Source organism: Zophobas morio, unplaced genomic scaffold, assembly GCF_036711695.1.
Source record: "Zophobas morio isolate AGI-343-1 ecotype UQ-CSIRO unplaced genomic scaffold, CSIRO_AGI_Zmor_V1 ptg000007l, whole genome shotgun sequence".
Classification (NCBI taxonomy): domain Eukaryota; kingdom Metazoa; phylum Arthropoda; class Insecta; order Coleoptera; family Tenebrionidae; genus Zophobas; species Zophobas morio.
The window spans coordinates 3,355,594-3,381,951 of NW_026972112.1; the positions used below are offsets into that span (position 1 = coordinate 3,355,594).

Genomic DNA, 26,358 nt, shown 5'->3' on the forward strand with positions numbered 1-26,358 from the left:
GATTTTGAAAATTGAATTTATTAGGTCAAATATTTATGCAGGAGATTAGTTAAAAAGGTAGTAAATAATAGTGGCATTGATAAAATTATCACTCGACAGGATTATAATCAAATCACCTACACAAAAATTGTTTGTAAATGATTAAGAACGGGGTTAAATAGATATTATTAAGAAGATAGAGATCTTTGTGATCAAACTTATTGTTTTCGAGCAACAGTACCGAATCACATTAGTGCCATGTACTTTCAATTGAAAAAGATTTTTTGAACATGGAATAACTTATCAAATCTATACACCCCTTGTTTCTAGTTCCTGGAGATTTTTCAAGGCGTTCTCATAACCTGTTCTAAAATTTGGATAAAAATTGTAATCCAGTTTCGGCTTTGGGTCATAAAATTAATCCAGTGTCACAAAATCTTTAAAAATCCACTGATGGCATTGACCAAGATTAATCTGTTCGTATATAAACCCACCACAGAAAGATTCTAGCAGTATTGTACCGAATACACTTCTAAGAACTCAACAAAAATGGCACCTAAAAGGTAAGTTTAAAAACAGACATTTTTTAATTTTCTTTATAAAACGTTCTAATTTTAGCTTCTCGATGTATTTGCTTTCCCTCATTGTTGCAATAAATATTGTTGCAATAATGGCCACCCACACCCATTATGACCCAAACAAAGTTTATACCATTCGTCCCCTGCATGATAAAACTGTGGCTCTACATACTCGTGATTCATCACAAGTTCAGTTGCAAATATACAGTCACGGAAAAGCTTACTCGCTCTTTCATATTCAGCACAGCCGCGAAAATGGATTGTCATTCTACCTAGTTAGTGAACCAACAGGGTAATATCTGACATAAAGTATCTACACATTTTCAATAACATTGCTTAAACTATTCAGGGAAGTAATGGACTTTAATAGAAGAACTAAATCCGTTATCATGAGCTCAAGAAATGGGTCTCTTAGGCAGTTGTGGTACTTGACACATGATAATCGTATTGTTAATGCAGATACCCACTTGGCTCTTACCCTCAGATATCGACATGTTGAAAATGGACATCTTAAATATGGAACTCCGCTTATTGTTTCTCAAAATAACGGAAGCATAAACCAGGAATTTAAAATATGGGAAGATTTACCTTCATCAACCTATTAAAGTGTTCGTCATATTCTATGTTATCCTTGTATACTTGTATGTTGTGTATATATGAACTTAACTCTAACCTAACAAAACAATGTTACATTTATACAGAATTTAAAATATAAAATATACCTAAATATACTTAATACAACTTCTGTATTTAAATGCATTATGTCCACTATAAAGGTACATCCATTAGTAAAACTCGAATTGTTGATCTTTTCCAAAATTCTCACCAGATGCTATGTAGACAACATTTCCTGCGTAGAATGGGTTCTGGTTGACCATTATATCGTAATTATAGAAACCACCGTTCATACTAGTGCCATCACCATAGACGCTGCTTTCAAACCAAATCAAAGTAAAATTGACTTCATTGTCGTAGTCATGCTCACCTAGCTGAAGATAACCCAGTGCCCTCCTGTAAAAGTACCGCTTGATTAAGTGAACTGGGAGAAATTCAACTTACTCTGTGAACTCTGTGTAGGTACAGATGATGTTAAACAATCCAGTCCCACTAGCGGGTTTTATCCTGAGTTGCTGATATCTTGCAGAATTGTTATAAGATTGAATCCTGATGCCTTTATTGTCATTTGCGTCTAAAATTAAATCAGAATCCTTATGATCGGAAGTATCTGGTTGACGTTAATCTGGTGTTTAAAGAGTGTTTGTTTTTTTATTATATAAGACTCTTAAGTACTGTCTCTGATATCATCATACATTTAGTTGAATATTTAATGACACAATGATAAGAAAAGAAAGGAAGAAAGAGTAAAAAATAATTGGTATTGAATTTTTTTTATGGGGGTTATAATCGACTTCTCTTAGCACGTAGAGACCGTTTAATGAAAACTGGGCTGAGTAATTGCATCATAACGCAAAGTAAAATTTGGATTAGATAACTTTTACCAACCACACAAAAAACAATTATAAAAATCTCACAACAAATGCGTTTAGCTCTACGCATATGCAATAAAACGATAGGTATTGAAACATCGAATAAAAAACACACTTGAAATCTTCAGGAATTATGAATGAGTGTCAACATAAATCCTGATTATATCTGAGTATAAATAGATCCCGTTTTGAAGTGGTTCCTCACTTCTTAATTAAAATGGCGTCTTTCAAAATGTATTATCTCGCGATATTGGTGATGTCTTACTAATACTTTTATTTTTAGGTTAATTATTTTGTTTGTGAGGCTCTATGTATATTGGGTTTGTTCTGAGCGAGTGCAGTAGCCTTGATAAAATGTTCCAAACAGCATAAAGGAAAATATTTAAAAATTTTCTTCGCTTTGCTTCAAGCACATTCTACCTAATCTTTTTCTTTGCAAAAATATTCTCAAGAATTTCTTAATTTTTGACGATCTCTAAAGTCTTTGCCATTTCTATTGAAACACCACTTGTTGATCGTAAATTTGGCAACGTTCATATTCTGACAATTTTCTAACTAAAAGGCGTTGTGAATTAACCGAAAGCTGTCACCAATTGCTAAATTTTAAGCAAAATCAACAGGTGGTGTTTCAGTAGAAATGGCAAAGACAATATATTGTAGTTGCCTGTTGCATCGAAAATTGTTTTCCTGTTTTTTTTTTAAACTTCTTGATTCTTTCTGGCTTCTTTCGATGATTTTTGTGGCGAAAATTTCTAGAACTTCGAACGTACGTCTTTAGTCAGCTTCAGTTATTATTTTTAAATATTTCTTCATTTCTTCTGGAAGATTATTCTAATAAGTTGATTCAATTTCCAAATGTTGTGTAATTTTGAGGAAACTTCTAGTTCATATTGCTCTGTTTATAGCGAATCTGTTTTGTCTGATTCTAGTCCTCTAAGATAGCACTTCTTCTAATGAAATACTCTAAAACCTTGTTACAATTTTTTTAAAAGCTTACCAAAAACATCTCGCTTCCAAATGACTTCTTTCTCCGACAAACTTCATAATCTCACATTAGATCGCTTTTTCTTCGAACTTTATTTTCCAAGTGGAGAAATGTTTCTGTAATTATGTTCCACAGGCAAGAATTCTTCATCTTTTACAAATATTTCTAGTTTGAGTTTTCATAAAATAAAAATATGCCATTAATCAACATTGTGTTATCTTGATTGCGACCTCATGGTGAAAAATTACGAACGTTGAATTTATTACGTCAAATATTTATGGAGGCGATTAGTTAAAAAGGTAGCAAATAGTAGGCATTGATAAAATTACCACTCGACAGGATTATAATAATCGAATCACCTACACAAAATTTGTTTGTAACTGATTAAGTACGGGGTTATATAGATATTATTAAGAAGATCGAGATCTTGGTGATCAAACTTTTGTTTTCGAGTACCAGAAAGTAGTACCGAATCACATTAGTACCATGTACTTCAATTGAAAAAGATTTTTTGAACATGGAATAACTTAAGAAGTTTATACAGCCATTGTTTCAAGTTTCTGGAGATTTTTTCAAGGCGTTCTCATAACCTGTTCTACAATTTGGATAAAAATTGTAATCCAGTTTCGGCTTTGGGTCATAAAATGAATCCAGTGTCACAAAATCTTTATAAATCCACTGATGGCATTGACCAAGATTAATCTGTTCGTATATAAACCCACCACAGAAAAACTCCAGCAGTATTGTACCGAATACACTTCTAAGAACGCATCAAAAATGGCACCTAAAAGGTAAGTTTCAAAATACATATTTTTTAATTTTCTTCATAAAACATTCTAATTTTAGCTTCTCGATGTATTTGCTTTCCCTCATTGTTGCAATAAATATTGTTGCAATAATGGCCACCCATACCCATTATGACCCAAACAAAGTTTATACGATTCGTCCCGTGCATGATAAAACTGTGGCTCTACATACTCGTGATTCATCACAAGTTCAGTTGCAAATATACAGTCACGGAAAAGCTTACTCGCTCTTTCATATTCAGCACAGCCGCGAAAATGGATTGTCATTCTACCTAGTTAGTGAACCAACAGGGTAATATCTGACATAAAGTATCTACACATTTTCAATAACATTGCTTAAACTATTCAGGGAAGTAATGGACTTTAATAGAAGAACTAAATCCGTTATCATGAGCTCAAGAAATGGGTCTCTTAGGCAGTTGTGGTACTTGACACATGATAATCGTATTGTTAATGCAGATACCCACTTGGCTCTTACCCTCAGATATCGACATGTTGAAAATGGACATCTTAAATATGGAACTCCGCTTATTGTTTCTCAAAATAACGGAAGCATAAACCAGGAATTTAAAATATGGGAAGATTTACCTTCATCAACCTATTAAAGTGTTCGTCATATTCTATGTTATCCTTGTATACTTGTATGTTGTGTATATATGAACTTAACTCTAACCTAACAAAACAATGTTACATTTATACAGAATTTAAAATATAAAATATAAATATACTTAATACAACTTCTGTATTTAAATGCATTATGTCCACTATAAAGGTACATCCATTAGTAAAACTCGAATTGTTAATCTTTTCCAAAATTCTCACCAGATGCTATGTAGACAACATTTCCAGCGTAGAATGGGTTCTGGTCGACCATTATATCGTAATTATAGAAACCACCGTTCATACTAGTGCCATCACCATTGACAAAAAATTCTTGATAGACGCTGCTTTCAAACCAAATCAAAGTAAAATTGACTTCATTGTCGTAGCCATGCTCACCTAGGTGAAGATAACCCAGTGCCCTCCTGTAAAAGTACTGCTTGATTAAGTGAACTGGGAGAAATTCAACTTACTCTGTGAACTCTGTGTACGTACAGATGATGTTAAACAATCCAGTCCCACTAGCGGGTTTAATCCTGAGTTGCTAATATCTTTCAGAACTGTTATAAGGTTGAATCCTGATGCCTTTATTGTCACTTGCGTCCAAAATTAAATCAGAATCCTTATGATCGGAAGTATCTGGTTGACGTTAATCTGGTGTTTTAAGAGTGTTTGTTTTTTTATTATATAAGACTCTTAAGTACTGTCTCTGATATCATCATACATTTAGTTGAATATTTAATGACACAATGATAAGAAAAGAAAGGAAGAAAGAGTAAAAAATAATTGGTATTGAATTTTTTTTATGGGGGTTATAATCGACTTCTCTTAGCACGTAAAGACCGTTTAATGAAAATTGGGCTGAGTAATTGCATCACAACGCAAAGTAAAATTTGGATTAGATAATTTTTATCAACCACACAAAAAACAATTATAAAAATCTCACAACAAATGCGTTTAGCTCTACGCATATGCAATAAAACGATAGGTATTGAAACATCGAATAAAAAGCACACTTGAAATCTTCATGAATTATGAATGAGTGTCAACATAAATCCTGATTATATCTGAGTATAAATAGATCCCGTTTTGAAGTGGTTCCTCACTTCTTAATTAAAATGGCGTCTTTCAAAATGTATTATCTCGCGATATTGGTGATGTCTTACTAATACTTTTATTTTTAGGTTAATTATTTTGTTTGTGGGGCTCTCTGTGAATATTGGGTTTGTTCTGAGCGAGTGCAGTAGCCTTGATAAAATGTTCCATACAGCATAAAGGAAAATATTTGAAAATTTTCTTCTCTTTGCTTCAAGCACATTCTACCTCCTCTTTTTCTTTGCAAAAATATTCTCAAGAATTTCTTAATTTTTGACGATCTCTAAAGTCTTTGCCATTTCTATTGAAACACCACTTGTTGATCGTAAATTTGGCAACGTTCATATTCTGACAATTTTCTAACTAAAAGGCGTTGTGAATTAACCAGAGATTTCTTAGTAACCTAGAGCTTATTTGAAATCAGAAGTACATCGAGTGGGAGGGATGAATGCGCGAAGCGCGAAAATGGGCGAAGAGTATGGACGAGTCAGTAGCGGACCATTAGTTTTGTTATTGGGGTTTGCACGTTGCGTGCGTTAGTATAAGAACGTACAAAACAGGTCCAAAGAGTAAAGAAAGTTCGTTCTCGACGCCGCTGATTCTGTGAAAGTAGTGTTCATGCGCACTGAATAGTGTTTCAAATACTGGTATCTGCGCTCTTTTATTGGTGTGTACTTCTGCTTTCAAATAAGCTTTAGATACGGTAATCCTATGCAAAAGCGAACATACGTTCTTGGCCAACATGTACACTATGCGTTTTGCTTTCCATCTTCTTTTACAGCATGGGAACGCAGGAGTATGATTTTGTAGGTCTTTGTTTAAACCTAGCAATTTACGATTTTGCGCAGTAAACCCTTAAATTCTGCTAGCGCAAGTCGGTTCTTAATTCATACAATCTCCGGTGTTTGTGTGTTTGTTGGTTTGTTCTAAGAGATTTCTTAGGTTATAAGATTTATATCACGGTTATAAGTTTAAATTGCATAGAATTTCTAAAAGTGGGTTACAGAGTGTGTGTTGTATGCAAAGAAAGATCTAATAATTCTTTTGTTTCGCAAAAATATTACAAAGATTTTTAATAATCCCGACATGAACAATCAGTGCATTTCTCAGGGATTACTAGAAAATCACAAAATACAATTGATGAAGGCAATAGCGCTAATTTAAAATTATTAATTTAAAAGTCCGCTTGCAACACGAAGCAAAACTGGTAAATTTTGCTTCAAAACAGGCGAAAATAAGAAGTAAATTAGTAAAATACATTTTATTTAATAATGAGTAACTAAGATTACATTAAATCACCAATATTTAATAATAATGTTAATAAATCTATACCACAGCTGTACGTCTTTTTTCTTTTTCGTTTTAAGCTCTCAACATTGTGCATGCAAATAAATACAATACGATTTTCTATTTATGTTAGAAACGTTCGTGGCAACAAAAACTTTTGACTATAAGAAAATTGTATTATGTCATTTTTCAAGAGTCTCGCCGGTGTGAATGATAAAGAAAAAGTACGAAAAAAGGGAAGTCGACAGTCAAATTTATTCCAACGATCTTGTCCGTGTAATATTTTAATCTTAACATTACAAATCATTTTGGAGATTGCTTAGAAACTTTTCGTTTGCCACTTGTTAAAAAACTCGAGTTATGATTCTCTTTTATAATATTTTAAATCAGTGCGTCAAATTATCAACCAATGTTATCAGTCGCTAGAATTAGACGAAGATAACACTAGTATGTAGTGCACATTACAACGAGTAAGAGAAAGACAGAGAACTGAAAGTATGTCGACACTATTTTCATACATGTTGTTCCACACTTTGCTGCCCATAGCCGTATCTAGGTTACTAAGAAATCTCTGGAATTAACCGAAAGCTGTCACCAATTGCTAAATTTTAAGCAAAATCAACAGGTGGTGTTTCAATAGAAATGCCAAAGACAATATATTGTAGTTGCCTGTTGCATCGAAAATTGTTTTCCTGTTTTTTTTTTTAAACTTCTTGATTCTTTCTGGCTTCTTTCGATGATTTTTGTGGCGAAAATTTCTAGAACTTCGAACGTACGTCTTTAGTCAGCTTCAGTTATTATTTTTAAATATTTCTTCATTTCTTCTCGAAGATTATTCTAATAAGTTGATTCAATTTCCAAATGTTGTGTAATTTTGAGGAAACTTCTAGTTCATATTGCTGTGTTTATAGCGAATCTGTTTTGTCTGATTCTAGTCCTCTAAGATAGCACTTCTTCTACTGAAATACTCTAGAACCTTGTTACAATTTTTTTAAAAGCTGACCAAAAACATATCTCGCTTCCAAATGACTTCTTTCTCCAACAAACTTCATAATCTCACATTAGATCGCTTTTTCTTCGAACTTTATTTTCCAAGTGGAGAAATGTTTCTGTAATTATGTTCCACAGGCAAGAATTCTTCATCTTTTACAAATATTTCTAGTTTGAGTTTTCATAAAATAAAAATATGCCATTAATCAACATTGTGTTATCTTGATTGCGACCTCATGGTGAAAAATTAGGAACGTTGAATTTATTACGTCAAATATTTATGGAGGCGATTAGTTAAAAAGGTAGCAAATAGTAGGCATTGATAAAATTACCACTCGACAGGATTATAATAATCGAATCACCTACACAAAATTTGTTTGTAACTGATTAAGTACGGGGTTATATAGATATTATTAAGAAGATAGAGATCTTGGTGATCAAACTTATTGTTTTCGAGTACCAGAAAGTAGTACCGAATCACATTAGTACCATGTACTTCAATTGAAAAAGATTTTTTGAACATGGAATAACTTAAGAAGTTTATACAGCCATTGTTTCAAGTTTCTGGAGATTTTTTCAAGGCGTTCTCATAACCTGTTCTACAATTTGGATAAAAATTGTAATCCAGTTTCGGCTTTGGGTCATAAAATTAATCCAGTGTCACAAAATCTTTATAAATCCACTGATGGCATTGACCAAGATTAATCTGTTCGTATATAAACCCACCACAGAAAAACTCCAGCAGTATTGTACCGAATACACTTCTAAGAACTCAACAAAAATGGCACCTAAAAGGTAAGTTTCAAAATACATATTTTTTAATTTTCTTCATAAAACATTCTAATTTTAGCTTCTCGATGTATTTGCTTTCCCTCATTGTTGCAATAAATATTGTTGCAATAATGGCCACCCACACCCATTATGACCCAAACAAAGTTTATACCATTCGTCCCGTGCATGATAAAACTGTGGCTTTACATACTCGTAATCCATCACAAGTTCAGTTGCAAATATACAGCCACGGGAAAGCCTTCTCGCTCTTCCATATTCAACACAGCCACGAAGATAGATCATTGTACCACCTAGTTAGTGAACCAACAGGGTAATATCAGACTTAAACTGTCTACACATTTTCAATAACATTGCTTAAACTATTTAGAGAAGTAATGGACGTGCATAGAAGAACAAAATCCGTTATCATGAGCTCAAGAAATGGGTCTCTTAGGCAGTTGTGGTACTTGACACATGATAATCGTATTGTTAATGCAGATACCCACTTGGCTCTTACCCTCAGATATCGACATGTTGAAAATGGACATCTTAAATATGGAACTCCGCTTATTGTTTCTCAAAATAACGGAAGCATAAACCAGGAATTTAAAATATGGGAAGATTTACCTTCATCAACCTATTAAAGTGTTCGTCATATTCTATGTTATCCTTGTATACTTGTATGTTGTGTATATATGAACTTAACTCTAACTTAACAAAACAATGTTACATTTATACAGAATTTAAAATATAAAATATAAATATACTTAATACAACTTGTGTATTTAAATGCATTATGTCCACTATAAAGGTACATCCATTAGTAAAACTCGAATTGTTGATCTTTTCCAAAATTCTCACCAGATGCTATGTAGACAACATTTCCTGCGTAAAATGTGTTCTGGTCGACCATTATACCGTAATTATAGAAACCACCGTTCATACTAGTGCCATCACCATTGATAATAAATTCTTGATAGACGCTGCTTTCAAACCAAATCAAAGTAAAATTGACTTCATTGTCGTAGCCATGCTCACCTAGCTGAAGATAACCCAGTGCCCTCCTGTAAAAGTACTGCTTGATTAAGTGAACTGGGAGAAATTCAACTTACTCTGTGAACTCTGTGTAGGTACAGATGATGTTAAACAATCCAGTCTCACTAGCGGGTTTTATCCTGAGTTGCTGATATCTTGCAGAAGTGTTATAAGGTTGAATCCTGATGCCTTTATTGTCACTTGCGTCCAAAATTAAATCAGAATCCTTATGATCGGAAGTATCTGGTTGACGTTAATCTGGTGTTTAAAGAGTGTTTGTTTTTTTATTATATAAAACTTTTAAGTACTGTCTCTGATATCATCATACATTTAGTTGAATATTTAATGACACAATGATAAGAAAAGAAAGGAATAAAGAGTAAAAAATAATTGTTATTGAAATTTTTTTATGGGGGTTATAATCGACTTCTCTGAGCACGTAGAGACCGTTTAATGAAAATTGGGCTGAGTAATTGCATCATAACGCAAAGTAAAATTTGGATTAGATAACTTTTATCAACCACACAAAAAACAATTATAAAAATCTCACAACAAATGCGTTTAGCTCTACGCATATGCAATAAAACGATAGGTATTGAAACATCGAATAAAAATCACACTTGAAATCTTCATGAATTATGAATGAGTGTCAACATAAATCCTGATTATATCTGAGTATAAATAGATCCCGTTTTGAAGTGGTTCCTCACTTCTTAATTAAAATGGCGTCTTTCAAAATGTATTATCTCGCGATATTGGTGATGTCTTACTAATACTTTTATTTTTAGGTTAATTATTTTGTTTGTGGGGCTCTATGTATATTGGGTTTGTTCTGAGCGAGTGCAGTAGCCTTGATAAAATGTTCCAAACAGCATAAAGGAAAATATTTAAAAATTTTTTTCGCTTTGCTTCAAGCACATTCTACCTAATCTTTTTCTTTGCAAAAATATTCTCAAGAATTTCTTAATTTTTGACGATCTCTAAAGTCTTTGCCATTTCTATTGAAACACCACTTGTTGATCGTAAATTTGGCAACGTTCATATTCTGACAATTTTCTAACTAAAAGGCGTTGTGAATTAACCGAAAGCTGTCACCAATTGCTAAATTTTAAGCAAAATCAACAGGTGGTGTTTCAGTAGAAATGGCAAAGACAATATATTGTAGTTGCCTGTTGCATCGAAAATTGTTTTCCTGTTTTTTTTTTAAACTTCTTGATTCTTTCTGGCTTCTTTCGATGATTTTTGTGGCGAAAATTTCTAGAACTTCGAACGTACGTCTTTAGTCAGCTTCAGTTATTATTTTTAAATATTTCTTCATTTCTTCTGGAAGATTATTCTAATAAGTTGATTCAATTTCCAAATGTTGTGTAATTTTGAGGAAACTTCTAGTTCATATTGCTCTGTTTATAGCGAATCTGTTTTGTCTGATTCTAGTCCTCTAAGATAGCACTTCTTCTAATGAAATACTCTAAAACCTTGTTACAATTTTTTTAAAAGCTTACCAAAAACATCTCGCTTCCAAATGACTTCTTTCTCCGACAAACTTCATAATCTCACATTAGATCGCTTTTTCTTCGAACTTTATTTTCCAAGTGGAGAAATGTTTCTGTAATTATGTTCCACAGGCAAGAATTCTTCATCTTTTACAAATATTTCTAGTTTGAGTTTTCATAAAATAAAAATATGCCATTAATCAACATTGTGTTATCTTGATTGCGACCTCATGGTGAAAAATTACGAACGTTGAATTTATTACGTCAAATATTTATGGAGGCGATTAGTTAAAAAGGTAGCAAATAGTAGGCATTGATAAAATTACCACTCGACAGGATTATAATAATCGAATCACCTACACAAAATTTGTTTGTAACTGATTAAGTACGGGGTTATATAGATATTATTAAGAAGATCGAGATCTTGGTGATCAAACTTATTGTTTTCGAGTACCAGAAAGTAGTACCGAATCACATTAGTACCATGTACTTCAATTGAAAAAGATTTTTTGAACATGGAATAACTTAAGAAGTTTATACAGCCATTGTTTCAAGTTTCTGGAGATTTTTTCAAGGCGTTCTCATAACCTGTTCTACAATTTGGATAAAAATTGTAATCCAGTTTCGGCTTTGGGTCATAAAATGAATCCAGTGTCACAAAATCTTTATAAATCCACTGATGGCATTGACCAAGATTAATCTGTTCGTATATAAACCCACCACAGAAAAACTCCAGCAGTATTGTACCGAATACACTTCTAAGAACGCATCAAAAATGGCACCTAAAAGGTAAGTTTCAAAATACATATTTTTTAATTTTCTTCATAAAACATTCTAATTTTAGCTTCTCGATGTATTTGCTTTCCCTCATTGTTGCAATAAATATTGTTGCAATAATGGCCACCCACACCCATTATGACCCAAACAAAGTTTATACCATTCGTCCCGTGCATGATAAAACTGTGGCTCTACATACTCGTGATTCATCACAAGTTCAGTTGCAAATATACAGTCACGGAAAAGCTTACTCGCTCTTTCATATTCAGCACAGCCGCGAAAATGGATTGTTATTCTACCTAGTTAGTGAACCAACAGGGTAATATCTGACATAAAGTATCTACACATTTTCAATAACATTGCTTAAACTATTCAGGGAAGTAATGGACTTTAATAGAAGAACTAAATCCGTTATCATGAGCTCAAGAAATGGGTCTCTTAGGCAGTTGTGGTACTTGACACATGATAATCGTATTGTTAATGCAGATACCCACTTGGCTCTTACCCTCAGATATCGACATGTTGAAAATGGACATCTTAAATATGGAACTCCGCTTATTGTTTCTCAAAATAACGGAAGCATAAACCAGGAATTTAAAATATGGGAAGATTTACCTTCATCAACCTATTAAGGTGTTCGTCATATTCTGTCTTATCCTTGTATACTTGTATGTTGTGTGTATATGAACTTAACTCTAACCTAGCAAAACAATGTTACATATATACAGAATTTAAAATATAAAATATAAATATAATACAACTTCTGTATTTAAATGCATTATGTCCACTATAAAGGTACATCCATTAGTAAAACTCGAATTGTTGATCTTCTCCAAAATTCTCACCAGATGCTATGTAGACAAAATTTCCTGCGTAAAATGTGTTCTGGTCGACCATTTTACCATAATTATAGAAACCGCCGTTCATACTAGTGCCATCACCATTGATAAAAAATTCTTGATAGACGCTGCTTTCAAACCATATCAAAGTAAAATTGACTTCATTGTCGCAGCCATGCTCACCTACCTGAAGATAACCCAGTGACCTCCTGTAGTAGTACTGCTTGATTAAGTGAACTGGGAAAATTTCAACTTACTCTGTGTAGGTACTGATGATGTTAAACAATCCAATCCCACTAGCAGGTTTTATTCTGAATTGCTGATATCTTGCTGAACTGTTATAGGGTTGAATCCTGATGCCTTTATTGTCACTTGCGTCCAAAACTAAATCAGAAACCTTGTGATCGAAAGAATCTGGTTGACGTTAATCTGATGTTTAATGAGTGTTTGTTTTTTTTATTGTATAATACTCTTAAGTACAAACCTACTGTCTCTAATTTCATCATACAATGAATCGAATATTTTATGTCACAACCATAAGAAAGAAAAGGAAGTAAGAGTAAAAATAATTGGTAAGTATTGAAATTTTTTATGGAGGCTTTGGTCAAGTTCTCTTAGCACGTATAGACCGTTTATTGAAAATTGCGATGAGTAGTGGCATCATAACGTAAAAGTAAAATTTGAATTAGATAACTTTTATCAACCACACAAAGAACAATGACAAAAATCTTACAACATATGCGTCTAGCTCTACGCTTATGCGACAAAACGATAGCCACTGAAGCATCAAATAAAAAGCACACTGGAAATCTTGATGAGTAATGAATGAGTGTCATAAATTCTAATTCTGCCTGAGTATAAATAAATCCCGTTTTGAAGTGATGCCTCACTTCTTAACTAAAATGGCGTCTTTAAAATTGTATTTTCTCGCGATATTGGTGATATCTTACTAATACTTTTATTTTTAGGTTAATTATTTATTTTGTGGGGCTCTCTGTGAATATTGGGGTCGTTCTGAGCGACTGCAGTAGCCTTGACAAAATGTTCTACATACAGCATAAAGGAAAATATTTGAAAATTTTCTTCGCTTTGCTTCAAGCACATTCTACCTCCTCTTTTTATTTGTAAAAATATTCTGAAGCATTTCTTAATTTTTGATAATCTGTATACTGTAGTTGCCTGTTTCATCGGACATTGTTTTCCTGTTTTTTTTTTTAAACTTCTTGATACTTTCTGGCTTCTTACGATGATTTTTGTGACGAAAATTTCTAAAACTTCGAACGTACGTCTTTAGTCAGCTTCGGTTATTATTTTGAAATATTTCTTCGTTTCTTCTCGATGATTCTTCTAATAAGTTGATTCAATTTCCAAACGTTGTATAATTTTGAGGAAACTTCTGGTTCTTATTTCTTTGTTGATAGCGAATCTGTTTTGTCTGATTCTTGTACGCTAGGATGGCACTTCTTCTTAATGAAAAACTCTACAACCTTGTTTTCTTTTTCCAAATTCAATCATTTCCTACAGACAAAAACCAATTTCTCTAAAAGCTGACTAAAAACATATCTCATTTCCAAATAACTTCTTTCTTCAACGAGCTTCATAATCTCACATTAAATCGCTTTTTCTTTGAACTTCAGTTTCCAAGTGGAGAAATGTTTCTATAAAAATGTTCAAGGCAAGAATTCTTCATCTTTTACGAATATTTCTAGTTTACGTTTTCATAAAATGACAATATGTCTTTAATCAACATGTGTTATCTTGATTGGGGCCTCATGGTCAAAAGTTTCTAAAATTTAATTTATTAGGTCAAATATTTATGGAGGCGATTAGTTAAAGAGGTAGCAGATAGTAGGCATTGATAAAATTATCACTCGACAGGATTATAATCGAATCACCTACACAAAATTTGTTTGTAAATGATTAAGTACGGGGTTTTATATATATATATATATTATTAAGAAGATAGAAAATTTTGTGATCCAACTAATTGTTCTCGAGCACCAGAGATTAGTACCGTATCACATTATTACCATGTATGTACTTTCAATTCAAGAAGATTTTTTGAACCTGAAATAAATTAGCAAATCTGACATCTACTGTTTCAAATTCCTGGAGATTTTTCAAGGCCTTGTCCATAACCTGTTCTACAGTTTGGATAAAAATTCAATCCAGATTCGGCTTTGGGTAATAAATTTAATCCAATCTCACAAAATCTTTAAAAACCCACTAATGGCATTGATCAAGATTAATCTATTCGTATATAAACCCACCACAGAAATACTCTAGCAGTATTGTTCCGAATACACTTCTAAGAACACAACAAAAATGGCACCTAAAAGGTAAGTTTTAAAACATATATTTTTTAATTTTCTTTATAAAACATTTTAATTTTAGCTTCTCGATGTATTTGCTTTCCTTCATTGTTGCAATAAATATTGTTGGAATAATGGGTACCCATTATGACACAAACAAAGTTTATACCATTCGTCCCGTGCATGATAAAACTGTGGCTCTACATACTCGTGATTCATCACAAGTTCAGTTGCAAATATACAGTCACGGAAAAGCCTTCTCGCTCTTCCATATTCAACCCCGACACGAATACTTCTACCTAGTTAGTGAACCAACAGGGTAATATATCTGACATAAAGTATCTATACATTTTCAATAACATTGCTTAAACTATTTAGAGAAGTAATGGACGTTCATAGAAGAACTAATTCCGTTATCATGAGTTCAAGAAATAATAGGTCTTCTACGCAGTTATGGCACTTGACAGATGATCATCATATTTTTAATAAAGGTACCAACTTGGTTCTTACTCTCAGATATCGACATTTCGAAAATGGACATCTTAAATATGGAACCCCGCTTATTGTTTCTCAAAATAACGGAAGCATAAACCAGGAATTTAAAATATGGAAAGATTTACCTTCATCAACCTATTAAGGTGTTCGTCATATTCTGTGTTATCTTTGTATATTTGCATGTTGTGTGTATTATGAACTTAACTCTAACCTAGCAAAATAATCTTATATTTATTTAATGTTAATACAGGATTTTAAATACCAAATATAAATATAATACAACTTCTGTATTTAAGTGCATTTTGTCCACTATAAGGGACCTCCATTAGTCAACTCGAATTGTTGATCTTCTCCAAAATTCTCACCAGATGCTATGTAGACAAAATTGCCTGCGTAAAATGGGTTCTGGTCAACCATTATACCGTAATTATAGAAACCACCATTCATAATAGTGCCATCACCATTGATAAAAAATTCTTGATAAACGCTGCTTTCAAACCATATCAAAGTAAAATTGACTTCATTGTAGTAACCATGCTCACCTACCGGAAGATAACCTAGTGCCCTCCTGTAAAAGTACTGTCTTGATTAAGTGAACTGCGAAAGATTCAACTTACTCTGTATAGGCATTAATGATGTTAAACAATCCAGTCCTACTAGCAGGTTTTATCCTAAATTGCTGATATCGTGCAGAACTGTTATAAGGCTGAATCCTGATGCCTTTATTGTCACTTGCGTCTAACACCAAACCAGAAACCTTATTCCTGATGTAGAAGTACTGATCTAAGGAGCTGCAGTCACTCAGCACGGTGACAACGGTCGTACATAAAACCACAGAAATTAGGAAAACTACGTTAAAATTAATCATTTTCGTTCAAAGTGGTACAACTCGAAAATAAACACAAGTGATGAGTGTATCTCTAATATATAGCGAGTGTTATCTAGTACTCATAACAGTCATAACCCTTTTGACTGAGAATTGCGTCAGGTCGTTTCGTTTCAATAGGTGGACTTACAGTGTGAATTGTGCTTTTATTTTTTCTAAGTGCCGAAAGTCAAAATAGTGACAAGAGTTGCATCAGAAACAAGAGATAAAATCCTTGCCACTTTACTTTTAACGACAAGCGGCTATATAAGCAACAAATGAACAACACTGACTATTGATATAGTATCTGGCAAGTTTAACGATGCACCTTCAAGCTTCAACGTACGTATCCACGCTAACACCGTTTGCAAATTTTAACCAAAATTTTAGTTTCTGGGCACTTTTGCTTCTGGGTGCCGCAAGCACCACTTCCGCTGCTGATTGTGGCAATCTGGATCAAAACATCGTCATCAGAAGCCACAAGTCAGGGTTGGTTTTAGTCGCTGATGAAGTGTTGAACATTATAACTCTGCAAGTTTACGACCGGTCGGTTAGCCAACGGTTCCATTTTCAACCTGGTGTGACCCTTGCATCTTTCAATATTATTAGTAACAGCACAGGGTAGGTATACAGGGTTGTCGAATAGTTTAATTTTGAGCAACGTTTTAGGTTAGCTTTGGACATCATTGAGAATGGGAGTCTCTATGTTGCAACTTTGACTGAACTCAATGATTTGAAAAGTCAAGAGTTTTACATCAATTCAGATGGTGCTATTGTCAGTGGTGCCTATCCAGATTATGCTTTGGGTGTAAGGAATGGCGATTTTACCCCGGGGAGCTACATAGTGCTGACTCCACATACAGAGGAGAACATTGAAAGTGAACAGTTTTCATTGGAATTTTCGCAGAGTTGAAGCACGATTTTATTTTATTATGTTGAGAATATTGTCATTGTGTTGTCAATAAACCTACAGTTGTTATAAATAATGTTGTTATTTTAGTAGTTATTTCATGCGCTTTAAGCTGAAAGCAAACTAGATTACAAAAAAAAAAACATTAAAATTTTGAACAAGTTCCAAAAATATCAAAATTCTGCAATGCCTTGTAGTTACGAAAATTTGTTAAAGAGTTGTAAATTTACCGGTTATCTATTGTCTAATTTTAGTAACATGACGTCATTATTTACTTGCAGTGAGCTTGCACGTTTTCGAGGATTGAACCTGTACTACAGACGCCAGTCTCTGCCAACGAAATGTCAGATCACAAAAAAGTTCGCAAGCACTTAAGTTAATCCAAACAATGGCCCCTTGCCATTGTAATGCATCATTCTGTGACAGATAGCTGATCGGAAGTATCTTGACGTTAATTTGATGTATCTTGAGTGTTTGTTTTTTTATTATATAAGGCTCTTAAATACTGTTTCTGATTTCATCATACAATGAATCGAATATTTTATGACGAAATTTTCTTTTTGATTTCAAGTTAAAATTCATACAATGTTAGTCGTGTTTTATCTAGGTAGAACTAAATGAAAAAAATGCGCAGAAGACAATAACAACCATAAGAAAGGAAAGAAAGTAAGAATAAAATAATTGGTATTGATTTTTTTTGTGGAGGCTTTAGTCGATTTTTCTTAGTACGTAAAGACCGTTTAATGAAAATTGCGCTGAGTAATTGCTTCATACCGTAAAAATAAAATTTGGATTAAGTAGATAACTTTTATCAACCACACAAAAAACAATAATAAAAATCTCACAACCAATGCGTCTAGTTCTAAGCTGATGCAATCAAATGATAGCTACTTGAAACATCAAATAAAAAGCACACTTGAAGTCTTGACGAGTTATGAATGAATGTCATAAGTTCTGATTTTATCTCGGTATAAATATATCCTATTTTGAACTGTTTCCTCACTTCTAAACTAAAATGGCGTTATTCAGAATGCATTATCTCGCGATATTGGTGAAGTTTTAATAATAATTTTATTTTTAGGTTAATTATTTTGTTTGTGGGGCTTTCTGTGAACATTGGCTCCGTTCTGAGCAACTGCAGCAGCCTTGACAAAATGTTCTACATACAGCATAAAGGAACCCGACATGTTCTAGCTAGCCGTGGTTGGGACGTAGGTTTTGAACCTTATGACCCTAGTATATATTATGCACAGTATCAAGAATGGAATGTTAAGGTTTCTCCCAGAACTGGATTGTTTACATTCAGGTCAGGTACTCAGTGTAAGTTTTGACATTGTATTAAATTAAAAAAGAAGAAAAATTGTCATCTTAACGGGGCGCCCGATTTTGTCAGAGGATCGTACGAAGTTGTCTGAAATGAAGAAACTGACTCCATTTATCAGGCATGGTTTTTAAATGCAGATGGTACTATTGTTAATGGTGCTCTGAGTGGGTATGCGATCACAGTAAATAGTACTTCCTTTGGTGATATCGACAAGATTTATCTCGCGCCTCTTGGAGAACCGGGGGCGGACCAACTTTTCGAATTGTTTTACGCGGACGAATTAGAAAAACAATTCGTTTCTTAATAAATTAATTATTTAGCAAACTGTGTTTTAAAACATGAATACCTATAAATTTTATCTTTTGTTTAATATTATATATTAATTGATACGGCAAAAGTATATAGTGCTAACCACCTGTTGTACCAACCAGTACACTATAAACTAAAAGTTAAATCACAAATTAACGAAAAAAGTTGTTTTAATTTATATATCGTTTCAGATCACTTATCTTATTTTTCCAAGTACCTATGAGAGCTTTGACAAGTATTTTTGCATATGACATAAAACAAGTGTGCTAGGTAGCCGCATCCAGAATGTAAATTTAGAAATCTATGGTTCTAGTACATATTTTAAAAATTATAAACAGTACCTATGTTAAAAGTATATATGCCTTTAATTGATCTTTAATAACTTGTAGGCCATGCACTTTGTGTGTAAGTTGGTACTACCGACAAACTGTCAATAAATTTGAAATTTGACGAATTAGAACTTCTTATTAATACCAGAGATATGTAAAAGACTAGATACAGATATTTAATGTTCTCGTGGACATACGTTTAGGCCCAAGATGTCAGTGTACGTTTATATCTCCCTCTTTTTCTCTAGCACGTACAATGGTAACCCGATATCTGAAGGTCTCGCTCTGTACGGCGCAACCAATCAGTTGGCGCAACGTTTGTCGTTGATGCCGTTCTTGTGTTTGTGCCGGTCCCTGTCAGACCAATCAGACTGTGGGTGGTTCTAATTATTTATAATTGCCGCCATCAAAACGGGCCAATAACAAGACAACCACCTTTTAGAGAGTGATGGATGTAGCCTACACTTGGCAATCCATAGTACTGGTGCTGATATAGAAAAGGATAGGCGACACAAAGTATTGCTACTCTTAGATCATAGATGTTGGCCCTAGATCGGGAAAGCTATAACCGCATCTGTCTTTTACATATCTCTGATTAATACACAGGGAGTGCCAACTTATTTAAAGAAATGGTGGAATATTAGATATCCAATATTTTTGAAAGCCCTGTATATTTCTATTACTGTAGGTATTTTAGATGAACACTAGATTTTTAAATTCGGTTGGTATCATGATAAAGGGTGCTTTGATACATTTAATAGTACAGTTTGGATTTGTTTTTAGTCATAAATCAGATGATTGTTCAACCACACTAAAACCGTACTTTCAACAATAAATACGACTTGTCACTTTTTTATACTGATATGTCGAAAACTCACTTTTACGTCCTCGGCTTTCTGTTTTTGTCGAACTTCTTTTAATTAAAAAAGCTAAAAGCGTCGTTATATGTACTCCACTTTTACTGAATGTCGTTATGGAATGGGTACCAATTATTTCTTTTAGTAGAAGAGCAAGGTAGCACTTTGGTTTTTATTAAATCTGTAGGACTTTTCCTCCAGCAGAGCAAAACAATTTTCTAACGTCAAAACCATTTACATAACAAATCATTAAATTTTAATAGTGTTAATTACAAAATTGTAAAAGCAGCTGCTTTTAGTTAATCTTAGTTTTTACGCTTAAACTGAACACTATATTTTTTCTTTCCTAAATTTGTGATTTATTTTTATTTAACACAAGATATATGATTTGCTGATTTGCTTGATTCTATTACGCTATGAAGGCATTTCTTCTTAATGAAATTCTCTAGAACCTTGTTTTCTTGACAGACAAAGAACAATTTTGCTAAAAACTGATTAAAGTCATATATCCTTTCTTTCTTCAACAAATTTTATAATGTCACATTAAATCGCTTTTTCTTTGAACTTTAGTTTCAAAGCGGAGAAATTTTTCTGACGCTGTGTTGCACAGGCAAGAATTCTTCATCTTTTACAAATATTTCCAGTTTGAGACATCATAAAATGAAACTATGCCGTTAATCAACGTTGTGTTATCTTGATTGCGGCCTCATGGTCAAAAATTTCGAACATTGAATTTATTAGGTCAAATATTTATGGAGACGATTACCTAAAAAGGTAGTAAAGAATAGTTGCATTGATAAAATTATCACTCGCTAGGGTTATAATAATCGAATCATCTGCACAAAATTGGTTTGTAATTGATTAAGTACGGGGTTATACAAATATTATCATCGTTTAGGTATATTATTATTAATATACTTAAACAATGATATTATTAAGAAGATAGAAAACTCTGTGATCCAGCACAAGAGAGTACTACCGAATCACATTAGTCCACGCACTCTTAATTGAAGAAGATTTTTTGAACCTGGATTAGCCTCTGGGATCTATACACATATTGTTTCAAATTCCTGGAGATTTTTCTAGGCTGCTCACAGTTTGGATAAAAATTCTAATCCAGTTTCGGCGTTGGGTTATAAATTTAATCCAATCTCACAAAATCTTGAAAAATCCACTGATGGCATTGATCAAGATTAATTTGTTCGTATATAAACCCACCACAGAAAAACTCTAGCAGTATTGTTCCGAATACACTTCTAAGAACACAACAAAAATGGCACCTCAAAGGTAAGTTTCAAAACATAATTTTTTTAAATTTTCTTTATAAAACATTCTAATTTTAGCTTCTCGATGTATTTGCTTTCTCTCATTCTTGCAATAAATATTGTTGCAATTATGGCTACCCACACCCATTATGACCCAAACAAAGTTTATACCATTCGTCCCGTGCATGATAAAACTGTGGCTCTACATACTCGTAATCCATCACAAGTTCAGTTGCAAATATACAGCCACGGGAAAGCCTTCTCGCTCTTCCATATTCAACACAGCCACGAAGATCGATCATTGTACCACCTAGTTAGTGAACCAACAGGGTAATATCTGACTTAAACTGTCTACACATTTTCAATAACATTGCTTAAACTATTTATTAGAGAAGTAATGGATGTTCATGGACGAACCGTTGTCATGAGTCCAAGAAATGGGTCTATTACGCAGTTGTGGCACTTGACACGTAATCATATTTTTAATGCACATACCAACTTGGTTCTTGCTATCAGAGATGGAATTTTGGAATACGGACATCTTAAATATGGAACCCCGCTTATTGTTTCTCCAGATATCGGAAGCGGCAACCAGCTGTTTGAAATATGGGAAGATTTACCTTCATCAAGCTATTAAAGTGTTCGTCATATTCTGTGTTATCCTTGTATATTTGTATATTGTGTGTATTATGAACTTAACTCTAACCAAGCAAAACAATGTTATATTTATTTAGTGTTAATACAGAATTTTAAATATAAAATATAAATATAATACAACTTTTGTATTTAAATGCACTATGTCCACTATAAAGGACCTCCATTAGTCAACTCGAATTGTTGATCTTCTCCAAAATTCTCACCAGATGCTATGTAGACAAAATTTTCTGCGTAAAATGGGTACTGGTCGACCATTGTACCGTAACTAAATAAACCACCGTTCATAAAAGTGCCATTACCATTGATACAAAATTCTTGATAGACGTTGCTTTCAAACCATGTCAAAGTAAAATTGACTTCATTGTCGTAGCCATGCTCACCTACCTGAAGATAACCCAGTTCCCTGCTGTAGTAGTACTGCTTGATTAAGTGAACTGGGAAAAATTCAACTTACTCTGTGTAGGTACTGATGATGTTAAACAATTCAGTCCCACTAGCAGGTTTTATCCTGAATTGCTGATATTTTGCAGAACTGTTATAACGTTGAATCCTGATGCCTTTATTGTCACTTGCGTCCAAAACTAAATCAGAAACCTTGTGGTCGAAAGAATCTGGTTGACGTTAATCTGATGTTTAACGAGTGTTTGTTTTTTATTGTATAAGACTCTTAAGTACCAACCTACTGCATCTGATTTCATCATACAATGAATCGAATATTTTATGTCACAACCATAAGAAAGAAAAGGAAGTAAGAGTAAAAAATAATTGGTATTGAAATTTTTTTATGGAGGCTTTGATCAGGTTCTCTTAGCACGTATAGACCGTTTATTGAAAATTGCGATGAGTAGTGGCATCATAACTTAAAAGTAAAATTTGAATTAGATAACTTTTATCAACCACACAAAGGACAATGATAAAAATCTTAGACCATATGCGTCTAGCTCTACGCTTATGCAATAAAACGATAGCCACTGAAGCATCAAATAAAAAGCACACTTGAAATCTTGATGAGTAATGAATGAGTGTCATAAATTCTAATTCTGCTTGAGTATAAATAAATCCCGTTTTGAAGTGATGCCTCACTTCTTAACTAAAATGGCGTCTTTAGAATTGTATTTCTCGCGAAATTGGTGATATCTTACTAATACTTTTATTTTTAGGTTAATTATTTATTTTGTGGGGCTCTCTGTGAATATTGGGGTCGTTCTGAGCGACTGCAGTAGCCTTGACAAAATGTTCTACATACAGCATAAAGGAAAATATTTGAAAATTTTCTTCGCTTTGCTTCAAGCACATTCTACCTCCTCTTTTTATTTGTAAAAATATTCTGAAGCATTTCTTAATTTTTGATGATCTGTATACTGTAGTTGCCTGTTTCATCGGACATTGTTTTCCTGTTTTTTTTTTTAAACTTCTTGATACTTTCTGGCTTCTTACGATGATTTTTGTGACGAAAATTTCTAAAACTTCGAACGTACGTCTTTAGTTAGCTTCGGTTATTATTTTGAAATATTTCTTCGTTTCTTCTCCATGATTCTTCTAATAAGTTGATTCAATTTCCAAACGTTGTATAATTTTGAGGAAACTTCTGGTTCTTATTTCTTTGTTGATAGCGAATCTGTTTTGTCTGATTCTTGTACGCTAGGATGGCACTTCTTCTTAATGAAAAACTCTACAACCTTGTTTTCTTTTTCCAAATTCAATCATTTCCTACAGACAAAAACCAATTTCTCTAAAAGCTGACTAAAAACATATCTCATTTCCAAATGACTTCTTTCTTCAACGAGCTTCATAATCTCACATTAAATCGCTTTTTCTTTGAACTTCAGTTTCCAAGTGGAGAAATGTTTCTATAAAAATGTTCAAGGCAAGAATTCTTCATCTTTTACGAATATTTCTAGTTTACGTTTTCATAAAATGACAATATGTCTTTAATCAACATTGTGTTATCTTGATTGGAGCGTCATGGTCAAAAGTTTCTAAAATTTAATTTATTAGGTCAAATATTTATGGAGGCGATTAGTTAAAGAGGTAGCAGACAGTAGGCATTGATAAAATTATCACTCGACAGGATTATAATCGAATCACCTACACAAAATTTGTTTGTAAATGATTAAGTACGGGGTTATATATATATATATATTATTAAGAAGACAGAAAATTTTGTGATTCAACTAATTGTTCTCGAGCACCAGAGATTAGTACCGTATCACATTATTACCATGTATGTACTTTCAATTCAAGAAGATTTTTTGAACCTGAAATAAATTATCAAATCTGTACATCTACTGTTTCAAATTCCTGGAGATTTTTCAAGGCCTTGTCCATAACCTGTTCTACAGTTTGGATAAAAATTCAATCCAGATTCGGCTTTGGGTAATAAATTTAATCCAATCTCACAAAATCTTTAAAAACCCACTAATGGCATTGATCAAGATTAATCTATTCGTATATAAACCCACCACAGAAATACTCTAGCAGTATTGTTCCGAATACACTTCTAAGAACACAACAAAAATGGCACCTAAAAGGTAAGTTTTAAAACATATATTTTTTAATTTTCTTTATAAAACATTCTAATTTTAGCTTCTCGATGTATTTGCTTTCTCTCATTCTTGCAATAAATATTGTTGCAATAATGGCCACCCACACCCATTATGGCCCACACAAAGTTTATACCATTCGTCCCGTGCATGATAAAACTGTGGCTCTACATACTCGTGATTCATCACAAGTTCAGTTGCAAATATACAGTCACGGAAAAGCCTTCTCGCTCTTCCATATTCAACCCCGACACGAATACTTCTACCTAGTTAGTGAACCAACAGGGTAATATATCTGACATAAAGTATCTATACATTTTCAATAACATTGCTTAAACTATTTAGAGAAGTAATGGACGTTCATAGAAGAACTAATTCCGTTATCATGAGTTCAAGAAATGGGTCTCCTACGCAGTTGTGGTACTTGACACAAGATCATCATATTATTAATGTAGGTACTGTGGTGAGATGACAAATTATTCTTCAAAAAATGAAGAAAAACAAAATTATCCAAGTCCCCTCTTTTACGGAGACACCAGAAAAAATCGAATATTGCAACGTTATAGTGATTAGACCTGTGATCGTCATTTGTCGCAAATAAAATAAAATAAAATAAAATTTCACTTACCCTACGTTGTGTCTTATTAATAACAATTGCACTAATGTTATAGTTTTTTTCTTTTCACAAAATTTACCACTAAATTTCCAGATTTGTTTTATAAAGTAGTGTCATAACGCATGGGAGAACATGTTTTAAAGACAACGCAGAATTATATTCAAGTTACAAATTTATTAATAAAATCACAGAAATCAACATATTTCCAGTCACAGTTTCGGAAATTAAAGATAATAAAACAGAGGCAATACCTCAATATTGTACCCCTAATTATGATTTGGTCAACAAAGAGAGGTCATTTGTGTTACTAAGAGAATTTTTCTTCAACAATTTTCAGAGAGTTAGTGTTTGAATATTAAAAAAAAAGTATTACTAATTATTATTATTTACTATTTACGGGTTTCTTCATCTAGTTACGAGAGTTTTTTTTTTTTTTTATTGTTATAATTTCTTCAAGTTAATTGTGTTATTTATTTATTTATTTTTTTTTTCAAGTAGATGAGCGGTAAGAAACCAAATTTTCAGCCCTAACAACAGGTACATTTAGTCCACTCCGATCCAAAAGAAATGCAGACGACCAACAAAATAATAAATTTCTCTAATTACATCAAATCGTGACGCTGCCACAAGTACTACGCCCTATCACCCGAAGCTACGCTGTCGACAATATTTCGCTTTCGCTTAGCGCTTATGAAAGGGTTAATTCATGCCACAAGTTTAGTTTCGCCCTAGCAACGCGAGCAAAATCGAGTATTAGTTACGCTGAGCAAAAGTTACGTTTACGCAATGCCTTACGCTCACATGCTATCTCGCCAGGTGATGATTAAAAAAAAACATTTCTCGGAACGAGGCGTACCAAAAGAACCGGCGATTTATGTGGACGCGCCTCGGCGAATTGCGATGGGGTTGGAACAACGGCACCATCGACGAATTGGCCAGTTTATTAACGAATGACTCGCTTACATAAAAAAAAATGATGTTTTGAGCGGGAAACGGGGCTTCTATAGTTATAGGACGTTTCTAGCGCTCGGTTGATTTTTTGAGAAACAACTTCCTTTTTTTTGTTTCTGTGTTTTTTTTGAGAAACAACTTCCTTTTTTTTGTTTCTGTTTTTGTGTGTGTGTGTGTTTTGTTTTGTGTATCCCGCGGTGGCA

General features: G+C 33.2%; 3 protein-coding genes and 3 long non-coding RNA genes across 6 annotated transcripts; 5 read left to right on the forward strand and 1 right to left on the reverse strand.

Moving 5' to 3' along the window:
* Nucleotides 1-274: 274 nt before the first annotated feature.
* Nucleotides 275-1,302, forward strand: LOC135124001 (uncharacterized). The gene is made up of 3 exons (XR_010279729.1): nucleotides 275-542; nucleotides 598-849; nucleotides 907-1,302. It is a non-coding gene; the product is annotated as an uncharacterized LOC135124001 (long non-coding RNA).
* A 2,477-nt stretch (nucleotides 1,303-3,779) lies between these two features.
* LOC135124002 (uncharacterized) lies at nucleotides 3,780-4,527 on the forward strand. Its single transcript, XR_010279730.1, has 3 exons — nucleotides 3,780-3,820; nucleotides 3,876-4,127; nucleotides 4,185-4,527. It is a non-coding gene; the product is annotated as an uncharacterized LOC135124002 (long non-coding RNA).
* Nucleotides 4,528-8,566: 4,039 nt separating this feature from the next.
* Nucleotides 8,567-9,354, forward strand: LOC135124003 (uncharacterized). Its single transcript, XM_064048868.1, has 3 exons — nucleotides 8,567-8,602; nucleotides 8,658-8,909; nucleotides 8,967-9,354. The coding sequence occupies exons 1-3, from the start codon at nucleotides 8,589-8,591 to the stop codon at nucleotides 9,220-9,222; spliced, it is 522 nt and encodes a 173-aa protein (XP_063904938.1). The 5' UTR covers nucleotides 8,567-8,588; the 3' UTR covers nucleotides 9,223-9,354.
* Nucleotides 9,355-11,854: 2,500 nt separating this feature from the next.
* Nucleotides 11,855-12,643, forward strand: LOC135124004 (uncharacterized). The gene is made up of 3 exons (XR_010279731.1): nucleotides 11,855-11,895; nucleotides 11,951-12,202; nucleotides 12,260-12,643. It is a non-coding gene; the product is annotated as an uncharacterized LOC135124004 (long non-coding RNA).
* Nucleotides 12,644-15,741: 3,098 nt separating this feature from the next.
* Nucleotides 15,742-16,403, reverse strand: LOC135124005 (uncharacterized). The gene is made up of 2 exons (XM_064048869.1): nucleotides 16,147-16,403; nucleotides 15,742-16,097 (listed from the first exon to the last, which is right to left on the reverse strand). Exons 1-2 carry the CDS (start codon nucleotides 16,395-16,397, stop codon nucleotides 15,839-15,841), a joined length of 510 nt encoding a protein of 169 aa, XP_063904939.1. The 5' UTR covers nucleotides 16,398-16,403; the 3' UTR covers nucleotides 15,742-15,838.
* A 231-nt stretch (nucleotides 16,404-16,634) lies between these two features.
* Nucleotides 16,635-17,380, forward strand: LOC135124006 (uncharacterized). The gene is made up of 3 exons (XM_064048871.1): nucleotides 16,635-16,736; nucleotides 16,785-17,015; nucleotides 17,064-17,380. Exons 1-3 carry the CDS (start codon nucleotides 16,717-16,719, stop codon nucleotides 17,305-17,307), a joined length of 495 nt encoding a protein of 164 aa, XP_063904941.1. The 5' UTR covers nucleotides 16,635-16,716; the 3' UTR covers nucleotides 17,308-17,380.
* The last annotated feature ends 8,978 nt before the right edge of the window (nucleotides 17,381-26,358 follow it).

What these genes read in the sequence shown, in the direction of transcription:
- LOC135124006 (XM_064048871.1), top strand. Translation starts at nt 16,717, where the DNA reads ATGCACCTTCAAGCTTCAAC. An exon ending in ATGCACCTTCAAGCTTCAAC is followed by an intron (nt 16,737 to 16,784) that starts GTACGTATCCAC and finishes CCAAAATTTTAG; the next exon opens with TTTCTGGGCACTTTTGCTTC. An exon ending in ATTATTAGTAACAGCACAGG is followed by an intron (nt 17,016 to 17,063) that starts GTAGGTATACAG and finishes GCAACGTTTTAG; the next exon opens with GTTAGCTTTGGACATCATTG.
- LOC135124005 (XM_064048869.1), bottom strand. Translation starts at nt 16,397, where the DNA reads ATGATTAATTTTAACGTAGTTTTCCTAATTTCTGTGGTTTTATGTACG. An exon ending in ATCATTAATGCCTATACAGA is followed by an intron (nt 16,098 to 16,146) that starts GTAAGTTGAATC and finishes GTACTTTTACAG; the next exon opens with GAGGGCACTAGGTTATCTTC.
- LOC135124003 (XM_064048868.1), top strand. An exon ending in CTAGTTAGTGAACCAACAGG is followed by an intron (nt 8,910 to 8,966) that starts GTAATATCAGAC and finishes TAAACTATTTAG; the next exon opens with AGAAGTAATGGACGTGCATA.